The sequence below is a fragment of the Schistocerca americana genome, chromosome X (genome assembly GCF_021461395.2).
Source record: "Schistocerca americana isolate TAMUIC-IGC-003095 chromosome X, iqSchAmer2.1, whole genome shotgun sequence".
Classification (NCBI taxonomy): Eukaryota; Metazoa; Arthropoda; class Insecta; order Orthoptera; family Acrididae; genus Schistocerca; species Schistocerca americana.
In genome coordinates, this window is record NC_060130.1 from 315,752,875 (window position 1) to 315,767,324 (window position 14,450).

A 14,450-nucleotide genomic window follows, 5' to 3' on the forward strand; every position below is an offset into this window, starting at 1 on the left:
ATATCACCAGGTTAGTGTTCATAGACTGAGTCAATGAGAATAAAAGCAAACGTATTTCCTGTTCTCTTGTCAGGTACTGACTACCTCTACTGCCCCACATCTACGTTACTCATACCCATCACACCACTGTGGCGATGCCGTTTCATGCCCCCTAGGTCCATACGGTGAGAATCTATTCCTGCCCTCTATGCTGAGGCTGCTGTTGCTTTTGCAAGGGAAATTTTGCCTTGTGCTCCAAACAACAACAACAACAACTACTACTACTACTACTACTACTACTACTACTACTACTTTTTGTGGTATTCCTTTTTTCTCTATTCTCTATTTCCTTTTATTTCATTGTCCTAATCATATGGTTCTTATTCTCAGCTTTATTGAAATCTTGTTGCTTCACTCCAGCTAGGCACTGTAGTTGCATCATAGCCAGGTTCATCTATCCCAGGGCTTCCATTCAGTTGGTGCATAAAATGGTAGCGTTTTTGTTTTGCGCGTTGGTATTCTGGCTGCTATAGGTTTATTTATCGATTGTCATTTTTTATTTGTAGTTCACTGTCGCTATTTCAGTTTAATATTATCATTTTGTTGTTTGGTTATAGTGAGTAGAGCTGTGGATGCTAGAAAATGGAGTGCCAAGTGAAGAAGTTGGAACACTTCTGACATATTCTACTGTTTGAGTTCAGTAGAGGTTTGACATTAACGGAGGCAGCCAGAAACATTTATCATGTATGGGGTAATGCCATAGGACACAGCATAACAAGAAAATGGTTTTCTCATTTTAAGGAAGATTATTTTGACATTAGTGACTCCATGTCAGGAAGACCTTCAAAGTTTGATGAAGGCCATCTAAAACACATTAACCCACAATGAACTGTGATCATTCCACCATTGTGCGAGATTTGCATGCAATTGGGAAGTTAAGTTGTGACAATAAATGATGTCTTTGTGCTAATGTAAACAAAGAAAGAAATGGATGAGCCCAAACAGAGCAGCAACTCCCCATACAAAGACCTGTGTGCATCCAGGAAAGATAATGTCATGCATATGGTGGAACAGTGACAATGTGATGTACTATGAATTGCTTCTCTGAGGTGTAACCATAACTGCTGACATTTGTTGTCAACAACTGAGACATCTTGCAGATGCAATCTAAACATGATGACCAGGAAGACTGCATGAAGGGGTGCTACTCCAAGAAATTGCCTTTGCGCATTCTGCTAGACTGACAAAAAAATGCTATACAGGGGTTGGTTTGGGAAGTCATTCCACAGCCACATTATTCACCTTATCTTGAGGCCTCAGATTTTCATCTATTTTCGCTCTCTGTCGAGCAACCTTCAAGGAACTTCATTTCCAGATGAAAATGCATTTGTTCAGCTCTTCGCCTCAAAACGTGATTTCTAAAGTCACAGAATAGAAACGTTATCCCAGTGTGGTAAACAGTTGTAAATATATTGTTGAAGACATTTCTCTGTTATGTGTATCTGTTGTGTTTATTAAACTTATAGAAAAACTTGAAGAACTTATGCACCAACCCAGTAGATTGCCAGAATTTCACTTCATTATGAAGACTTTTAGACCTCAAAAATGTTATGGTATTTCACATAGACCAGACAACTAACCCGTGCTGTTTTCTGCACTAATAACTTGTGCAGAAATTATGGATGTAATTTTTCCATTAAATGGCGTGCCTTCTAAGATTGGTAAGTAAGGGAATTCAGTATTAAGGAGTTAGTTAAAATGAGCTTTCCATCTTTACAGAAATTGGCCCTAGTGCTGGAATATTTTGCCATCCTTCTCCATGATGCACATGTTATGTTTATTGTCTTGGACACTCATTTTCTATTCCTTGTCCACTTCAAATGTTCTATTCTCTCCATGTGACATTTCCAGTTGATTGTGAAATTCCCGATAGTGTACTCTCTTTGCTTCTCTTGTTTCTTTTCCATATCTGGAAATTACCAGTTTCTTATAGTTTTTGGACCCAGTACTGAGCTAGAACAGTAACACACGCATTTGCTTCCCATAGATCTTTGAGAGTACACTGGAATGGAGAAGCAGAGCATTCCAAAATACCTTTCATGTCTTGTACCTGATCACCTTCACAGAGGATATCATCCTGATCCTTCTATCTCCATCTTGTTAGATGTGTCTTCATTGGCACTAGACTCGCTTGTAGTCAGATTTTCCATGCCAGTTGGCGCATCTTCTTAAAGTAAGTCTGAGCTTTGAGGTTCTGTGCTAAGCTAAGCACAAGAGTCATTATTGATTTTAGACATGATGACATGTTGAATTATATCAAAAATCTCTTCAAATTTCTCATTTCATTCATGATCTGCTCATTACATTGTTGAGGCTGCAGTACGTTGTACTTTGTACAGCGTGGCCAAAATTTTATCCTCCATCTAAACAAGTATGTAACATGTTTAATTGAGGATTGCGTCTACTTTTTCCGCATGGGCACATCTTTTCTAGACTGGACAGGCTTATTCAGTTGCAGAGATATGTGTTGTTAGAATTTCTATGAACAGGCAGTATACACATGATGGAATTTCTGTGAACAGGCTGATTTACAAGTTATTTTCTCCATGCCATCTTTCTAAGAGTTGTATTAAATGCTGAAACTTTAGGATGGTGTATGCTCAGTGACTTCAGTAGGTGAGAGATCTGTCTAAAAATTGCCCAGATACCTGAATTCATCAATAATTCTGACATGATAGCCTGTTGTTTGGTTGTAGGACAGGCAAAACCAGAAACTGTGTAACATCTCAGCTGACTAGCTGAATAAACTTGTCGCTCAGCCCCCAAGCATCAAAGAACTGTCACGTACAAGATGCCCCAGACTACATATCTAACCGTGACATCTTCCATCTAAAAGATGTTACAGTAAACACAAGAAGAAGACAATAATGGGAATCTCTACTGTAGTGGTACAGAACTATTGTATCAGCATTACAGTGATGAAGAATGTTGCAGATAGCTTAGTATCAGTATGAACAGATGTATTTATTTATTTATTCATGAGTGGGATGATTCCTACTCAGTGGAAAAGCAGCATAATTGGACCTATTATTAAGAAAGAAGATGCCCAGTGAACTTGTGATTACCAGCCAGTTGGCATTGTGCCAGCTGTATCAAAAGCTGTGGAATATATTGTTCATGATCAGTTGACTGAATACTTAGGCAAATTGTATGGCAAATTGAATGCCAGATTCGTAGTTACATAGAAGACACCCATATTGATGGAAGACAAAGACTGGTGCAGGACCGTGGCTACCATCTCTCACTAACTAAGTCATGAGTCACGCAGTTTCATAGAATACGGTCTGCCCATCCTTGTCAAGAACTATACCTTGAAAGCCAGTTACTTTAAATAGTGGACTAGCACCGTATTCTAGGACTTCTTTTTGATAATAAACTTAACTGGTACTCTATGTACAACTCAAGATGTCATACATAAAGAAACTCTATACTCCCCATTTCCTTGCTAACAACTCTGGGGTGCAAATCAACCACTTTCATTAACATTATAAAATTTTCGTTTTATCCCATTTGGATTATGAGTACATTGTTTGTGGGTCAGCAGCATTGTCAATCCTAGAAATATTAGACACTGCCCACGACAATGGAGACCATTTGGTAACTGGAGCTTTCCTAACGAGCTCAGTTGGGTGCGCCACCACTGAAAATATGACACCACAAAATTTATTTAACCACAAAATTGTGATTAATCAAATGCCGAACCACCCCTGTCATCCAATTTTATTTCACAATTCAAAGATCTGGTTACTCATGAACTGGCTTAGTGCAGGATGATCAGCAACTTCTGACGTGAACTCCACTTCGTTCAGTTACCTGTATGCCGTACTCTCCATTGTGAAAACCTTCACAGTATGTTCCCAAACTAGAAGCAAGGATGGGCTGAAGGTGCAACACCAAAGATAACAAAATTCTCAAGTTTGTTCACTGTGCATTTTATTCATTCATCAAGGTGTATCCTCATTCAATCTCCTGTACACAGACAGCCCTGAAGACAGAGCAAGTTGGCTTTGCATACATACACAATTGGAATAGAGTACAACTTTCTGTAATGAAAGAATGTGTTATCTGTACTGCAGAGTTGATAGACATGCACTGAGCACTACAAAATATAATGACTTTACCTCGACAGATTTTCATCATATGCAGCGACTCCTTAAGTGTTTCACAAACAATAGAAAAGTGCTATCCAAAACATCCAATGGTCTCTGTCATCCATGACAAACTGTATGCCCTCAACAATTCGGGATATCTACCATTTTTCTGTGGACATAGTCACATTGGCATGCCAGGTAATGAGCTGGTTGAAAAACTAGCCGAAGAAGCAGTGGGGATTGAAACACTCAAACTAGATATTTAAAGGGCGGACTTACGTACACACATGTGATGTTGCATTCTGAAGTAATGAGAAAACAAATGACAAGATAATACACAATCCAATAAACTATGGACTATCAAACACATCACTAGGGTCTGGCAGACTTCACTACGAAGCTCAAAGAGGGACAGTAGTGCCTTATTTCATATCCGAACTGGGCTTACAAAAATAACTAATGACTTCCTACTATGACAAGAACCACCAGTTTACAACATCTGTGGAGGAACATTAATGATTTACCACATTCTTGAAGATTTTTCAACAGATCTGTGACATCAAATGGACCTAGGACATCACTTGTCAGTGATCCTAGTATTTGATTAGAAAACTATAAGCCACATGTGCTACATTTTCTACAAAGGAGTGGATTTTACGCAAAGATTTAAAGACAACACTGTCCACTCTTATGGCTATTTAGGGGGTGGAGATCGGGGAGGCGGAGAGGCAGGCTCTCATTGTCAGATGAGAGTCCTGAGGCACCACCCACTTAGTTTCACTCCTGAACCTCCTACGGATTGCTAAAATACCTCTTCTTGTCTCCAAACATATATTTAATTACACACATTATGTTGTCATTTTTACTTTTAGGCAACATAATTTTGACAGTTGGAAAAAAAGGCTTGTACCTCCATGTTCAGACTGCTTAGAGAGGATGGTCTGCAGCTCGTGGTCTTGCGGTAGTGTTCTCGCTTCCTGCACACGGGGTTCCGGGTTCAATTCCCAGTGGGGCCAGGGATTTTTCCTGCCTCGAGATGACAAACATCAGTCCAGTTTCTGTGAACATTGTAGCACAAACACAGCACTAATCAAGGAAACAGATGACTTCAAATATGTCGTAGGCAATTACAGAGCCACAATATTGACACTACTACTTCATTCTGCAAAGTATTTGATTCTCTCAGCATTGATGTAGTGGTCAGAAAAATGTAACTGCTAGAATTTTCAGAAACTATTGCAAAATTGGTTTGAAAGCTACTTGAGGATGTCCACAGACCTCAGTCCTGGATCCACTGTTTTTCTTCTTGTATGCCAATGAAATAAATCTTGTAAGTTGTGTTGTGTGAATATCATTTCTATACAGACGAACTCCAGATTTAAATGCCAGACCCAAAAATATCAATATTGTCATCATCCAGATGGATGACCACTGTCTTAAGTGTTCAGAGGTTTGCAAAACATGGGACTCAAAATAAATACAAAAAAGTCCCAAGTAATTTTAATATCTTGTGGACATGAGAAGTTAATTATTCCTTAATTTTGCAACCTATTCCTACCAACAGATGTTAAAGATATTGGTGTGGAATTTTGTGGGTCCATTCTTCCATCCTTCTTATATACAGGAGTCACATGGGACATTGTGATGGGTGAGAGATCTGCAATAAATGCAAGAAAAGTAAGGGCCAATGCCGTTGAGTACTTTCTGTAAAACAGAATTTGGATTTCATCTGGACTTGGTGACTTACTTGTTTTCAACTCTTTCAGTTGTTTCTCTCTGTCGGGGATGCTTATTACTGTGTTGTCTGCGCAAAACTCTGTGATGGTCAAATGACAGTATGTCTGTTCGATTCCCTGCATGAATGATTTCTTAAACGCAAAATTTAAAACTTTGCCAATAATTTTGCTATCTTGTACTGTCACACCAGACTGCACAATGAGTAACTGAATGGAAGCCTTAGACTCACTTAGCGATTTTACATAGGACCAGGATTTTTTTGGTTTCTTTGCCGGATCTTTTGCTAAGGTATGACAGTGGTAGTTGTATTGTTCATGCACAAGTCTTTTTCACAGTTGCACAAATCTATACTAACCTTTTTGTCTGTAGTCATTTTCACCTTCTCTTTCGAACCAAGTGTGCAATAGAGCAACAGGGCCTGATTAGCTCCAATCTTGCGAGAAACTATGAATAATTCTTTAATAAAGTGGCAGTTCCTCAATCACCATTTAGGGTGGAGAGAACATGGAAGGTATATAGATATTTGCTGGCTGTTTGTCGCTAAAGTCATAAACTGTCTGATCCAAAGTATGCTGCACCCTATGTAATGCAGAATTGATCACTAGATGTCACGAGGGAAGGGCCCACCAGTACAGAAGGATGCAGGGAGTATTGTGTTGTTAGTAGAGAAACAGTAACAGTAGAATGGATCACTCGCGAGAGCTCAGTGACTTTGCACAGGGACTAGTAATTAGATGCCACTTAAAACAAATCTATTGGGGCCATTTCAGCCCTTCTAAAGCTGTTTATCTCAGCTGTTAATGATGGGTTCATGGTGTGAAAATGTGAAGCAACAACCCAGCTAAAGCAAGACCTGGCAGATCTCGTGTACTGATAGACATGGAATGTCAAGGTTTGTGGGCATAAAAAATCACAGGATATTGGCGGAAGGAACAACTTTTAAGTTCCACAATGGTTGAGCAGCTTCTCAGAAACCATAAATTTCTGCAGTCAGTGCTAAGCAACGCCACTGTAGGGTGGATGGCAGGAAATAAGGCATTTGTGGGTCATGAATCATGGTTTGCCATGTGTCAGTCTGATGGAAAGGTTCGGTGGAGAACATTACTTGTTGTTGTGTGGTGCCAACAGTGAAGCACGGACATGTAGGGGGGTGTTTTTCATGGTGAGGGCGTGGTCCTCTTATAGCGCTTAAGGAAACTAAATGCAAAATGATATGACCATATTTTACAGCTTGTGTACTGTGAAGAAACAATTCGAAGACAATGACTGATAACCTGCCCTCTCATAAAGCAGCATCTGTGAGGTAATGGTTTGTGGACAATAGCAGTCCTGAAATGAACTGGCTTGCCCACAGTTTTGATAAGAACCCAGTGGAACACCCGTGGGATGAGTTACAATGTCAACATCATTCCACACCCCAGCATCTGACCTCACTACCTTCTCTGGTTTCAGCTCTTGAGGACAAATGGGGTGCCATTCCTGTAAAGACAGTCTCTTATTGAAGATGTCCACAGTAGAGTTCAAGCTGTTATAAAGACAAAGGGTGGACATATCCCATATTGATGTCGAGTAATAAGTGTCCAGATGCTTGTGATCAGATAGTGTAAAAGTTTTTGTCTCAACACTGAAGGACTGTGTTGTATAACATTGTTACTTGCTGTCAGTATCAGTGGCTTTCTCAGGTGTTGAGTGTTCTATCTGAGAGTTGCTAAAGACTTTAGTGAAGATTTCTGTAATTGAGAGAGAGAGAGAGAGAGAGAGAGAGAGAGAGAGAGAGAGCGAGCACACCACAAGAGTTGGACTGTGATGTTTACAGCGTTACCTGCATAAGTTAGCAGACAGCACTTCATATGCCAGTACAACACTTAAATATGTCATTACTACTGACAAGCTGTCCTGTTACAATTAATACCACCCTCATGCTTAATGAAATGAGCAGGGAATGGGTTAGCAAATGTTCCTGAATGAGCATGAAAGGTGTATGTTGTTTTTTAATAACAAACATTTTAGAAAATTTAAAATATTTATGATATTCAAATAACTTAATGATAAAATATATTACAGTAGTTTTGATGTACAGCTACCATGTTGCACTAGATTTTTGAAGGTGGCTCTCAATTCAATGCATCACCTATTTTGAGGTTCTTTTTTATGGGTGTAATTTTGTAGGATGCTGAGATAGTGGAAGTAACAACAGTAAATGTTGTAGCTGTAGTATTTTTATTTTTTATGTATTGCAAGATGAGATTCTGGAAGGAACAGTGCACAAAATGTTGTTTGTTATAGCTGTTCTGGTAGAAGGGCATGTGTAATTTTGCAATGTTTAATATTATGATGAACAAACTTAACTGTGGCATGTAAAGCTTTCAATTACAGTTGCTTAGGTAACCTGCTGTTTGTGTTATAGGATGTATTAGTGTCTGGAAATGTCAGCTGCATAATTTGACGCTTTCTTAACAGAGTTGATTAAAATTTTGCATATCACTCTAAAAACTGGCTTCTTCCTTTTTGAATGGTTAGTTCCATTGGAATCTAGGCGTAGTAAATGGTCCTCCAAATTTATTCCTCCTTGAATCTAGTGGGACATATACGTCCCACTTAAAATAATTTTTTTTCAGTGGGGTTAGGATCTGTAAAAAGAAAGAATTAAGAGTCACTATTATGTCAGATTTATTTATTTACAGCTTAACATTTGTATGAAATTGTTCAAAACATGGCTGAATACATAGTGGCACTTTACAGTAGCTACATATGAAATTAGTCCTTATGTCTTGCTTCCATGTGGTGCATTGCCACCTTGAGCTCCTTGCTGGAAATGTTTTTCAATTGTATTTACATGCACATAATCATCAACACAAAAGGGTGTGAAGAAATATATGTGGTAATGACCTCAACTATATTCGACCCTGCATCCATATCGGAGGACACAGCTATAATGGTACATGTAGATCAGTTTGGTCATCTGAGAGAAAGATATGCCATCAGCAGTAGGTCATTAAAAGGGTGGGATTGGATTTTTATTTTTGTTTATTTTTTGACTGTTGCAATAGTAAAATGTTTCATCTTTTGGAACTGTAATAATGATAGAAAATGTGATCAAGTTTCTTTTCACTTTGCTCTTGTGAGGGGGAGAAATATAAAAAGAAGGGGAAGGCAAGCATTCATCACAAAAAACAAACCTGAAGGTTATGAAGTTTTCCATTTCATATCAAATCAAGGGAAATAAAATATGATTACAACACTGAATAAAATCTAGAAATGTAAAATTTTAAGCACAAGCAAGAACAGAAGGCACCTGTAGAGATTCTCAATACACTGGCCATAAGGCAAAACCATTAAATGAATTTAAAAGTGTTTTATCAATAAGTGTGCGCAAATCGGTACAATATAAAAAAGGTGATAAATATCTTTATTGAGCTTACCTATTGCAGACAGGAAAAAAATTACATAAAATTGCCAAAACACAAGGCACAAGATGCACAACTGAAACAGTTGAGTGGTATTTCATGCATATGCATTATCTACTTGCTTTTATATGTAATTGCAAATAGGAAGTGATGACATTGCAGCAGATGAAAATTAATGGTTGTGATACATGTGTGCTGATACACAGGATTTGAAATTTTGACATCAAGAATTTCATAATGTTTTATGTGAAGGTTCTCATTTGTGAGCTACATACTAGGCAGGAGCCAATTAGTGCACTCAATAAAACTAGTCACTAGGGCCATTTCCTTGCCTTTAGTAAGTGATCCACTGTAATTTGAAATAAAAATATCACTGCTACAACTGGCGGCTCCAGCATTCCTAGCAGTTTCATATCTACCACAGTGACCCGGTTGATAGTGCATGTTGGTTTGATGCTGTGATTATATATGGCATCCCTTATCTTGTTGAGATAGCAATTGGGTTCATAGGATCAGATAGCCCCATCAAGGAAAAATCAGCGGAAGGATTGAAATTTGTCCTGAAATGCTACACTGATTTAGTTTGTTGCATGCCATGTTGAGATGGAGTAATGTCAGAACACTTAAATCTGGTTTTGCAAAATAACTGTTGTTGCTTGCACAAATCTGTGATAGCCATCCCATATTGCAGAGAATGTGATGTACATCAGTTTAAGGTAGCCTCACTAAAATCAGAGGATGAACGAAAGTCCCATTGTGTGCTGTCTTTGGAGTACCGTTTCCCTTTATTTTATTACTTGTGTGTGGTAATGCATTCTGAATCTACAAATTTGAAAATAATAGTTTGCTTTTAAATTGTGGTAATATATATTTCTCAATATATGTTTGCTTTAGAGAACATTTGATGAGTGCACAATAAGATTTTGGCCTAAGGGTAGTATATTAAAAAATGAAGCTGTCTGCAGAGAGAAGACTGAAAGTTACAGCAACACAATATATATTAGCCTTCTCAAAGAGATAAAGCTTCTTCTTCTTCTTCTTCTTCTTCTTCTTCTTCTTCTGTTCAGTTATATGTAGAAATCCTGTCAACTTAAGTCATTAACAACATATTTTGTCAACAACACTAACATCTTGCACTTATTTATTAAGTAAAATAAATAAGAGAATACCAATATTATTAAATATGTCTTTTCTTAAAGTCTCAGTTGGTTACTGAGACAAAATGAGGAAACACTAGTGGTTGTTGAAGAATTCAGTTATCCTTTAATTTTGTCTGCAATGTTGTGAAGTGTTTAATTTCCTTGTAAGGGTGATAATAAGCAACAGATTTTCTCATTTATACCTAAGGATTTATGTTGGTTGGCGTGTTTGGTTTAGTAAGTGGCTTGAGGGTAAATATGCACAGTTCATTATTAGATAACATTTGATAGTTACTAATTTTTAATTGTAGGTTGCAGGACCAGGACCTCGAGCAGTTGAGGATGAAGAAATATGGCATGAGAGAAGACGTCAGCATTGTGCCGATGTTGCACTGGCTGTTGTGCGTGCCAGGCAGCGCAAGGAAGAAGAAGAACAGCGTTACCAAAAGACTAAACAGGTAAAATAAATGCAAAGCTTTCCTTTGTTCACCAGGTGCATAGGAAATGAACTGACTTCTTGTCTGCCAGACCAGTTGGGAGAGAGCAAGAGCACCCTTTAAGAAAGCATCCAAAGCATCACAACTTTGCCATATCATTCATGACAAGAACATCAGCACGAATACAGGGAAGGTTACTTTCATAATGACACAGCTGATTTTATAATTTTCTCTTTCCCTATACTTCTCTGCGTAGGTTTTAAGCTAAACTATTTTTTGTTTTATAGACATGATATGAATTTATCAGTCATTAATATGTATAGAAGGTTTCCAAAGTTAAACACACACACACACACACACACACACACACACACACACACACACACACACACACACACACAATTTGTATTATGAGACAGCATAATTTTAGTAACAAGAGGCGACCTCAGATGCTTCCTTAGAGAATATTAAAATAGTTGATGAATATTGAAGGTGCTCCCACAGGCTTAAATATTTTGAATCCATTGCTGATAGTGAATTATGTATACCGTATTTTACGGACTATAAGATGCTCTGTTTTCTTCGAAAAATTGCCTCCAAAATTCAGTTGCTTCTTATACACGAAATTAATATTAAAATGTTTAGTGTTTGATTTAAAATCCCACCAATATTAAAAATGGTAATATACTGGGTGTTACAAGAAGGTACGGCCAAACTTTCAGGAAACATTCCTCACACACAAAGAAAGAAAATATGTTATGTGGACATATGTCCGGAAACGCTTACTTTCCATGTTAGAGCTCATTTTATTACTTCTCTTCAAACCACTTTAAGCATGGAATGGAAACACACAGCAACAGAACGTACCAGCGTGACTTCAAACACTTTGTTACTGAAAATGTTCAAAATGTCCTCCGTTAGCGGGGATACATGCATCCACCCTCAGTCGCATGGAATCCCTGATGCGCTGATGCAGCCCTGGAGAATGGCGTGTTGTATCACAGCCGTCCACAATACGAGCACGAAGAGTCTCTACATTTGGTACCGGGGTTGCGTAGACAAGAGCTTTCAAATGCCCCCATAAATGAAAGTCAAGAGGGTTGAGGTCAGGAGAGCGTGGAGGCCATGGGATTGGTCCGCCTCTACCAATCCATCGGTCACCGCATCTGTTGTTGAGAAGCGTATGGACACTTCGACTGAAATGTGCAGGAGCTCCATCGTGCATGAACCACATGTTGTGTCGTACTTGTAAAGGCACATGGTCTAGCAGCACAGGTGGAGTATCCCGTATGAAATCATGATAACATGCTCCATTGAGCGTAGGTGGAAGAAACTAAAATGAGCTCTAACATGAAAATTAAGCATTTCCGGACACATTTCCACATAACATATTTTCTTTATTCGTGTGTGAGGAACGTTTCCTGAAAATTTGGCCGTACCTTTTTGTAACACCCTGTATTAGATAAACCTCTCTGTATCTGGCAACTTTGGATTCAGCTGGCAGCATATATTGTGGTGTCTGTCGGAGTATTTAGAAATGTTGCGAAGAGATATGCTGCATGCAATGAAGAGTAGCCGTTAGCATTGCTGGCTGGCATAGTGCAGGTTGCCAGTTCAGATTCTGTCACCAGCAAGTATTTGTTACTTAGTATTCAAAATTTCTAGAAGATTCTCAATATTTGTAATGTTTGTATATTCTGGAATATTTGCTGTTTGTACAAATAGCAGCACTCTCCATTGAAGAGGCAGTTCTGCTCTGTGTGTATGTTGTTATCCATAGTAATTGTGCTTTCAGTAGGTAAGCATTGTTCCCGATTGACAACCCTGTTTTGGATTTGGACTTGCTTGTGGTTAAGATGTGACGCTATTTGCTGGAGACACTGGATAGCTCAAACAATCTACACCAATGTGATTCCAATTGGGCAACATGAAAGCTGTCACAGATATTGAAAGAAAGCGGAATAGAAGCAGTACATCAATCCTGAGGTCCATATATTGAGGAGGCCAGTGGATTCCAAAAGAGCATTAAGTCAGCTGCATAAGAGGCATCCATCAGTATTTTCTGGGGATTCTGTTCAGGATCTGATGGAATGGCTAAAATGTTGAAACTGAAAAAATTCTTAGTGCAAGAACACTTGAAGAACAGAGCCCAATGTTGTGGGAAAACAATACAATCCTGCATACTGAATGTTTTTGCTCTGTGCCACATTGTGAATCTGACTGTGACAGACATAGACAAAATATCACAGTTGATTAAAGGAATCATGGAAGAGATTTACCAAGCTCTTTGGGTAAAAGAGGTCACAACAGACTAGTTAGCAAGTCCTGCCAGCATTTTGAGGAAATACAACAGAAAAGAATCAGGTGAAAGAGCTGTGACAGACTCCTGCATCTGGGCCTTATGCCTGTTACGCAAAACCACCACGACCCTATTGCAGTCAGAAATGTCGGACAGAGTACACAAGAAATAACAGGCCTGAATGTGAACCCCTATATGTCAGGAGACTATGTAGATTGTTGGAGAAGTGTTGTATTGATCTCTAGCATCAATTCTGCACCAACAGTCAAACGTGCCATGAAGAATACTTGGCCAACTTGGATTTGTGCCACAAGCATCAAACGACACCCAGCATCTGTGCAAGGCCAATAAAACCAACTCCTCTGCCAAATACAGGATGGTTATCATTAAACTTCAGTTACTTGAGATGGGCCCCCAGGAAAAACTAATGATCGTATGATAATGAAACCGCATGGAAACGTTAACAAGGACACGCAAAAGAGAAATAATGAGTTAACAATTGAAAGAAACACATTTTAATTTCCATATGAAGATGGTAACAATTGTTAATTGTGTACCATGTTTACGTTACAGGTTACAAACATTGCCCAATGTGATGAAATGGTTCAAATGGCTCTGAGCACTATGGGACTTGTTGAAATGAAATGTGTCTTGCAGTACTTCATTTTATAACAATTCCTGTTGGCCATTCCTTATAATAATGTTTGAATGTTGTACATTTGACTATCAGTGAAACAGTTCCCTGTAGTCATCACAAAAATGCGAAGTGTCTATTGAATCATAAAAACAAACATTTTTCTTGCACCAGGCGCACAGGACAAAGGAAAGATTGGTGCAGTCAGTCACTTCGCAGTAACCACTAGATTCATTTAGACAGAACTGGCCCCGGCCATTGGTCTGCATATTGCGCTGCATAGAAGGTATACTTCATCAAATTGCTAAAGTGTGGTGAAGATAGTTGGTAATGGAGCTTAAGAATACTGTTGTACTGATAAATCTGAAATGAGAGAATGATATCGGAAATTATGTTGTTTGAAAATTTCCTGAAAAATGCTTTCTACTTTCGAAAAATTTCTTTACTAAGAGTTTGAATTGCACTAGTAGTTCCAGGTGGAATTCACATTACAACTACAGATTTTTCGTCATCCTCCACAAAAACAGAGGTGTCGTTATGTCCAGACCACAAGTCCAACAAAAGCAATAAATTAGGATCTGCAGTTGGTAGGAATACATTTCGAACAAAATGTTGAAAATTATTCTTTCCCATTTTTCCAGATTTTGATATATCGATTACAAGATTT

The 14,450-nt window shown here is 38.5% G+C and overlaps 1 protein-coding gene across 1 annotated transcript in view; it reads left to right on the plus strand.

Moving 5' to 3' along the window:
* Window positions 1-14,450, plus strand: part of LOC124555992 (protein PRRC2A-like) — a 137,210-nt gene that overhangs the window by 109,398 nt on the left and 13,362 nt on the right. Inside the window, exon 12 of the mRNA XM_047130036.1 lies at window positions 10,725-10,871. Within this exon, the coding sequence (XP_046985992.1) occupies window positions 10,725-10,871 (147 nt within the window). The remainder of the gene's footprint in view (window positions 1-10,724; window positions 10,872-14,450) is intronic.